Source organism: Mobula birostris, chromosome 14 (assembly GCF_030028105.1).
Source record: "Mobula birostris isolate sMobBir1 chromosome 14, sMobBir1.hap1, whole genome shotgun sequence".
In the NCBI taxonomy this organism is placed as follows: Eukaryota; Metazoa; Chordata; class Chondrichthyes; order Myliobatiformes; family Myliobatidae; genus Mobula; species Mobula birostris.
Window position 1 is genome coordinate 80,620,718 of NC_092383.1, and position 8,480 is coordinate 80,629,197.

The 8,480-nt window shown below is 42.1% G+C and overlaps 1 protein-coding gene across 2 annotated transcripts in view; it reads left to right on the plus strand.

Annotated features, from left to right (window-relative positions):
• Positions 1 to 8,239, plus strand: part of elk4 (ETS transcription factor ELK4) — a 40,440-nt gene extending 32,201 nt beyond the window's left edge. For both annotated transcript variants that reach the window (XM_072278739.1, XM_072278738.1), the window contains exons 3-5: positions 1,535 to 2,383; positions 7,039 to 7,155; positions 7,577 to 8,239. In XM_072278739.1, the coding sequence (XP_072134840.1) occupies positions 1,535 to 2,383; positions 7,039 to 7,155; positions 7,577 to 7,675 (1,065 nt within the window). In that variant the 3' untranslated portion in view covers positions 7,676 to 8,239. The remainder of the gene's footprint in view (positions 1 to 1,534; positions 2,384 to 7,038; positions 7,156 to 7,576) is intronic.
• The last annotated feature ends 241 nt before the right edge of the window (positions 8,240 to 8,480 follow it).

Sequence of the window (8,480 nt, forward strand, 5' to 3'; positions counted from 1 at the left end):
TGGAGAGGTTTAATTGAGGATTTTGATAGGAACCGACAATAGTTAAGGAAAAACCTTTCTTAGCTTCTTTTGTAACACATGGAAGTTTTCACACTTGAATAATCCAGTATCTTGATCAATTCAGCAGCATCTTGAGGTACCAGTCGGGGAAAAGAAATGCCTCCCACAAAAGATCCTTATAGACAGGTTTATGCAATTTGTTCTTTGATTGGTACTAGTGGACAAATCATAATTTGAGTCATGCAGGACCTTACATTTCTGGCCATGCTGTCCATGACCTGTGGACTTTCCAGTGAAGTTCACCCACTGTTTTGGGCAAGCTCAAAGCTAGAGACCCCTAACCTTGGGGTCACCAGTAAGGTCCTTAAAGCCGTTGTGCTGGATGTGGCCTCTGGTTGTTTCCATCTGGATAATGGGCTTGTACAGATGTTGGCTGCTATTATTCAAAATGATTGGTGCAGTGTTATGTTATGTGATGTATTATCAAAGGTGAATGGTGAGGTTAGTGGTTTTCAGCAATAGGGAGACTAAGACAGGGAAGTTTAAAGCCAGCATCATGCCAAGAGATATTGGGAAACATTTCTTCGCATAAAGGAACTTCACAAAAATGATTCTTGGATTGAAAGGCTTGTGATAAGAGGAGTGTTTGATGGCTCTGGGCTTGTACATATGGGAATTCAAAAGAATAAGTATGATCTCATTGAAACCCTTCGAATCTAGAAAGGCCTTGATAGGGTAGTTTTGGAAAGGATGGTTTCTATGGTGGGGAGTCTAAGACCAAGAACACAGCCTCAGAATAGAGGGACATCCATTTAGAATGGAGATGAGAAGGAATTTCTTTATCCAGAGAGTGGTGAATCTGTGGAAATTGTTGTCACAGGCGGCTGTCAAGGCCAAGTCATTGGGTATATCTAAGGCAGAAGTTGTTTGATTCTTGACTTGTTAAAGCACAAAGGGATACGGGAAGAAGATGGGAGATTGAGGCTGAGAGGGAAATGGATTAGCTATGATGAAATGGCGGAGTAGACCCAATGGGCCAAATGGCACAATTCTGCTCCTATATCTTATGGTCTTAAAAAATTCAAAGTTCAGAGTAAAGTTTATTATCAGAGAACATATATGAGATTCATTTTCCTGTGGGCGTATAAACAGTGGTAGAGGTGAAGAATTCTCCTTCACAAGTATTACAGGTAAACTCAATTAATAGCTGAGTTTGTAGACTTTTGCTGGACAAGAGTTTAAGTGATGTGAAAACGAGGCAGTTCTTGAAATTAATGCTATTCAGCATTGCACAGTATGAGATTCTAAGTCACACATTTCTTGGAATCATTTTTGTAAATGTCATACTTGTTTTCATGTAAATTATTCAGTTTAACTCTGAGATTTATTAAAAGCATGTTTTTGCCCAAGGCAAATAGAATTTGAGTAACATGGGACAAACAGTACAGTTCAGGAATAGGCCCTTCAGACCATGATGTCTGTGACGATCATAACGTATATTAAAGTATTCTGTATTTTCTCATTCGTTCTACAGAACATTATTAAAAAGGTGAATGGGCAGAAGTTTGTGTACAAGTTTGTGTGCTATCCAGAGATATTAAAGATGGATGTCAACATGGTGGGTAAGGGTGAGAATGGTGTTGATTCCAGCTTGCCAGATATGAGTAGGCCACAAAAGGACAAGGAGAACCATACCCAGGAGAAGGGAGCTTCATCTTCCTCCAAGAACTCCAACCGTAATGATTACATTCGGTCGGGCCTCTACTCATCCTTCACCTTGAACTCACTGCAAGCCAACCCAAACATCTTTAAATCCATCAAGATCGAGAACCCGGCGGAGAAGGTGCCAGAGGAGAAGAGGCAGCCACCTTGCCAGGAACCGGTGACCGTGATTAAGTTTGTAACCAACCCGCCGAAAAGACCCTCACCCCTCCCTGCGGTAGAACCAGTGGTGATCCCCACGCCATCTGCTGCCACGCCGAAGCCTGAGCTGTCGGAAGAAACTTCATCTGCGCCAAGTGCGGTGACCTCCTTCACCACCACCCCACCCATCTCCTCTGTCTCGCCCTCCGCACCTCTGCCCCTGAGCCCCGGCTCCCCCCTCTTAGCCTCCTCCTTCGACCCCCCTGCTGACTTGCCCATCGAGGCGGAGCTGGCCGCCAGCCCTTCGGACCACCTGGCACAATCGCTGGAGCCCTCCTCCGACGGGGAGGATCCGTCACAGGACAACGCAGAAGCAAAGCACCAGAAGGGCAGGTCAAAGAAGCCCAAGGAGCTGGAACTCGCCCCTGCCCTGGTCATCACCGGCAGTGACCCGAGCCCACTGGGCTTACCGAGTCCTCCCCTGCCAGCAGCATCCCTGACACCAGCCTACTTAACTCAGGTCAGTGGCTGGTCTGTGAGCGAAAACATCTTGTTAAATCCACTCGCTGGATGTTTTTTTTTGTTTTTGGCATCATTCTTTGTAAACTTCAGAGTCTGTTGTGCATAAAAATCCCAGAAGACCAGCAGTTTCTGAGGTACTCAAATCACCCTGGGCGGCACCTAATTAATTAACATGTTTATTTCAGCTTTTTTCTTAAAGATGTGCCGGACGCGCTCTGGTACGCTCCGGATAGTACTGCACCACTGATGGTAGGCTAGCAGTCCATTGAGCCCACTCCATTATTCAAAACATCCTGGTTGATCTATTATCTCAGCACCATTCTCTCATACCAACCTTATAATCCTGTGATAGAGTCATCGGGCACTACAGCACCGAAACAGGCCCTTCAGTCCATCTAGTCTGTGTCGACCCAATCTGCCTAGTCCCATCAACCTACTCCCGGACTGAACCCTCCATATCACTCTCATTTATCTAACTATCCAAACTTCTCTTAAATGTATACTTCTATAAGATCTCTGGTCCTCCTTTTAATGTCTCTTGATATTCAGTAAATATCTCCTGATGTTAAGCTAATTTTCTTCTTTGATACATTTATTGAGTCCGTTTTGAGTTCCAAGATTCGTTGTTTTTACGTTTGGATACACCCAGCATCCATGACCTTTTAGGGGAAAGAATTCCCAAAATCTGAGTTAAGGAATTTCTCTTTATTTTAATCCCAAATAATTGGCCCTTTGAATCTATGACCCTGCTTCCAGAATTTTTACTCTGAGCACTGGAGTTAAAAATCACAATGAAAAGCAAATTACTAAAACTGCTATTCTTTCATACATGCTGAGTTTCAAATCATAATGCCTCTGATGCATTCCAGCCCTTCATTCAAATATACAAATTAGAACAGAAGTAGTCCACTCAGCCCCTCAGACCTGCTGCATCAAATATGAACATCTTAATTAATGAAATGTTAGCTGCTCTGATTGGAGCTTCAACTCCACATCGTCACCTTTGCACAATTACCTTTCATTCGCACCCTTCCTACCCCCACCACCATCCCATGCTTATTGCTAATCTGTCTACCTCTGCCTTAAGGATATATTCTAAAGATATTCTAAGATCCTGGTTCCACTGCACATAGAAGGAGTAAGTTCTAAAGTCCATTAATCCCTTGAGAGAAAATGAAAATGCTTAATATCTTCAATGAGATTTTATTTTCAGTTCATGATCCCTAGTTCTAGATAATCCCAAAAGGGAGGAAACATTCTCTCTACCTCCACCATGTCAAGAGCCCTGAGAATGTTAAATGCTCTAATCAAGTGTCCTCTCTGTTCTGAATCCCGGTGGTAGAAGCCCAGTCTTATCCGTCTTTCTTTTTATATAACCTACCCAATCCTTTGAGCTGCTTCCAATGCATTAATATCCTTGTTTAATAAAGAGACCAGTACTGTTTATGGTTATCCAGATAATGTTTCAGCATTGTCCTGAAGCACAGCCTTCTAAATTTGGAGATCCAATATTGATCCCGATAGAACACCACACTTTACATTTTGACAACTAGAAGAAGTGTCACTTATTTCCACTTTGTGTTTCCTGTTAGCCAGCCCAAATTCCGTCTATGCCAATATGTTTATTGGTTGATTGACATACTGTGTAGAATAGGCCCTTCCAGCCTATTGAACTGCGCTGCGCAGAAACCCCTGAATCAACCTTAGCCTAATCATAGGATTATTTACAATGACCAATTAAGAGATAGATAGATAGATACTTTATTGCTCCCAAAGGAAATTATATATCACAGTAGCATTAAAGTGCACAGATATAAATATTAGAACAGAAGTAGAAAGAATAAAAAAGAATTTACTGCAAACAGTCTTAACAGGGAGTCATCACTTCCCCGGCTCCAAGTTGATATTATAGAACCTAATGGCCAAGGGTAAAAATTACCTCATATAGCACTCTTTGGAGCAGCACAGTTGTCTTAGTCTATTACTAAAAGTGCTCCTCTGTTCAGCCAAGGTGGCATGCAGAGGGTGGGAAACATTGTCCAGAATTGCCAGGATCTTCTGTAGTGTCCTTTGTTCTACCACAGCCTCCAGTGTGTCCATTTTGAGTCCTATAACAGAACCAGCCTTTCTAATCAGTTTACTGAGCCTGTTGGCATCACCCGTGTTGATGCCATTGCCCCAGCACACCACCGCGTAGGAGATTGAACTGGCGGCAACAGGCTGGTAGAACACGTGAAGGAGAGGTTACTAACCAGTATGCCTTTGGACTGTGGGAGGAAACTGGAGCACCTGGAGAAAAGCCAAGCATTCCACAGGGAGGACGTACAGACTCCTTGCAGATGTCATTGGAATTGAACTCCAGACTCCGAAACCCTGAATTGCAGGAGCATTGCGCTAACCGCTACACTACCGTTGCACCCCAACCCATGTTATCCCGCCCCACACTGTGACCTTTGTTTAGACTAAAGTGTAGGAGGATGTCAGAAGTTTTTATACAGAATGGTAGGTGTGTGGAATGCACTGCCAGGGGCCTGCGGTAGGGGCAGGTAGATTAGGATATTTATGGGACACTTAGATAGGCACATGGATGAGACTATGTGGGAGGGAAGGATTAGATCGATATTAGAGTAGGGTAAGAGGTTGGCACAGCATAGCGGGCTGAAGAGCCTGTACTATGCTGTACTTTTCCACGTTCTATATCCATGTGGCACCTTCTCAAAAGCCGCCTGAAATGCGCTAAACATCCATCGATTTCCTTTTATTCGCAGCAGACATTATTCATCAAAGAATTCCGATTAATTGGAGGCAGAATCAAGTTTGATCACAATCCATGTTGATTTTGCCTAATCACCATGAAAGTTTGTAAATGTTCTGCTGTAATGCCTTTAATAATTGCACCTAACATGTTCCCTCGGACAGACGTTAAGCTAAATGTCTTGAAGTTCTCTAACTCCCTGTCTTTTAAAATTTCCAATTTAAAGAAACGCGTCCCAAATTTAAAGAAAAATTAAAAATTAAAAACTAGTGCATCAGCCATATCACTACTCAGTCCTTTTAAGACCCTGGGATGTGCTCCCTCAGGACCTATCAGTCGAGGGAGTTCTCAACACCTATTGCAGAAGTCAGCATGCTCTTATGCGAGGTTCACAGTGGTACAGAGGTGACTGTGGGAGAGGGGCAGGCAGTCACATTGAATGGCAATGAAAAATTGGCATTGGTTTTACCTTGGTCAAGGTCAGAAGGCTTGCCTTTGAGTCACCTAATCCTCTCCTCCACACAGGAGATTTGAAGCACACTACGGGTAGAAATTGAAGACTAACTTTTCAAACAACAGTGTAAATCAGAAGAAAAACTGCAGATGCTGGATATCTGAAATAAAAAGCAGAAAATGTTTGGGAACACCCTCCAGGTCAGGCAGCCCCTGCGGAAAGGGAAACAGAGTAAAAGTTTCAGCTTTGAGATCCTTGGCAGGCACTGGGGAAGAGTTCTGATGAAACTTTAAATATTCATTGCTACACAGTATCTCTAACATTCCAAGATACAAACAGTTCAAAAGTATAATAAAATACTTTGCATATGCAAGCCACCAATTCCTCCTGAAGTGTAAGCATTTGAAAAAAAATCTAAAACAATATATTATGGAGTTTCTTAAAAGAAAATGTTCATGGCACCTTCGAAGTTTCTCCCCCCAGGTAGTTAATCTGATCAACCATTCTAGTTAGCCCCCGCCCCCAGCACCATCTATCGATTGTTGCTGTCACTGCATTACACTGTAAACACTTTAAACCACCTTTTATAATACTATTTACATTGTAAATAGATGCTGGTATTTATTTATACATACTTTAATCCAGATCTGTACCTTAACCTCTATATTTTATATAATTATTCTTTATAATTGTTGAATGTTGATTTTGTTGCAAGTTGCACTAACACACCAATGCAAATTCCTAATACATGTAAATTACAAATTAATTATTCCTAATTAATATTAATTGGGAATAATGATTCCCAATTTACATGTATTTTTAAAACTGTATTTTATTTAAAAGTTATTATTAAAAGTATTTTATATAAAAGTTGATCATTAATAGAAAGCCAAATTACCTCATTCTGTGTCTTAAGGAAATATAAAAAGATGGGCACTGTTTTTATCTGTTCTATCCTAATGTTGCACATCCATTAATTTGTTACACTTCACCTCTGAAGTAACAAACACTATTCCTCCTATACCTCACATTGAGTGAATCCTTGCTGTACTCCCTCCACTGTTCCAAATTTCTTCCAAATCTTGATCCACTCACTGAAGTTGGGCCTTTTGAATAGATTAACCATTTCATTCTGGTTTTAATGTTACCTACATTTTGCTTGCAAACACAATGTTCCATTACTGAGCTGGACCTCAGTCTTTGACTTGGCTTACAGTGAGGTTTCCCTAGTTTCTTCTTTGAATGGCTTGTCAACCTTTTGTTACATATGCAACTACAGTTGGTGAATTTAGCCTTGAAAATGTTCGTTTATTTTAGAATAATCACAACTTTTCAGGGAGTAAGTTTTAGACCAGTGTTGCAGGAAGATTGACATCACTATATAAAGCCCATGGCCTATGGTTGGCAGATTTTGATGGTTCTAACTTCCTTCTACTTGTTTCAGACTCCCTTCTTGCTGACTCCCAGTCCGCTGCTCTCTAGCATACACTTCTGGAGTACTCTAAGTCCTGTGGCCACTCTCAGTCCAGCCCGGTTGACAGGAACCAGCACTTTATTTCAAGTAAGTATTAGAGGTAGAGTCTCCTGATTGATTGAACTGTGAATATTTAGAGTAATAGAGTACCACAGCACAGACTCAGGCCCCTTGATTCACCTAGTCCACACCAGCCTGGTCCTGGTGTGGTAGTGTATTGGTTAGCACAGCGCTTTACAGCACCAGCGATCAGTGATCGGCATTCAATCCCCACTACTGTCTGTAAAGTGGTTGTATGTTCTCCCTGTGACCTTCACCTCACAAAATTAATCCAAAATAGATCTCAGATCTCACTACTTGCACATATCGTATTTTGTTTGGAAATGTGCCTGTGATGTTTTGCCACGTTAAGGGTTCCATATAAATGCATGTTTCTGTTGAAAATGTACAATTGAAGATAAACATGTCTGGACTGCACATATCATAATTGTTTCTTATGTACTTTCAGTTTCCGAACATAGCCAACAACCAACTGCAGATCCCATTCTCGAATGTGGATGGCTCTTCAACTCCAACCTCCCTGTCTCCAGATCTTCAGAAGGCCTAATCAGGAAACTCATGACTCAACAGTCCACTCTGACAACACTACAGGAGGATCTGCTATGTTAAAGACTGTGGGGTCCCGCCGTGACAATTGCCAATGTGAACTGATGTCTCTGGCAACCTAATCCTTTGAGCGTTCTTCACAGGCAACAGTGATCAGGAGAGGCGGGCCTTAACCCTGAACAGCACTGGATGCTGATGTAACTAAGGCAGCAACAATATCCATGTTACTTCTTTCTGAATTTGATTTGGAATCGGCTTCTTTTACTTACTCCACTTATCCGAACAACAGTGACATTGTTTGATGGCTTATCAAGTGATAAGAGGTGGACCACTTGTGCATATCAAAACCTCAATGACTTTATACCTGTGCCAAGTTTCTTTACTTTGTTTCAAAGCTCCTCCTGTATAGACCTTGCATGTAGGTCTGAGGAATTTATGTCCAAGGAGCCGGTGACATATGTTTAGATCTGTGTTACTGCTTTGAATTTCCACTCATTCACTGATTTAATTGGTGTTATGGAAGAGGATCTTGGATGACTGGAAGAGGAGCAGTTTAGATCAGACCCCCGCCCCCCCCCCCCCCCCCCCCAGCTCTCTCATTGATCAAGTCTCAAGCACTGTTAATTCAATCTCGGGCACAGTTAGTCAGGGGACTGGACAGGCGCCCAGCGACACATCATTGCTGCAGCTCCCTTCTGCAGATCTCTTTGATTTTTTAAAATTATTTAGACCCCATGCCTTTAAGAATTAGAGCTAACAAACTGGTGCCTGTCTTGGAGTCTGCGTGGTGTATGTGGCTGATGGTA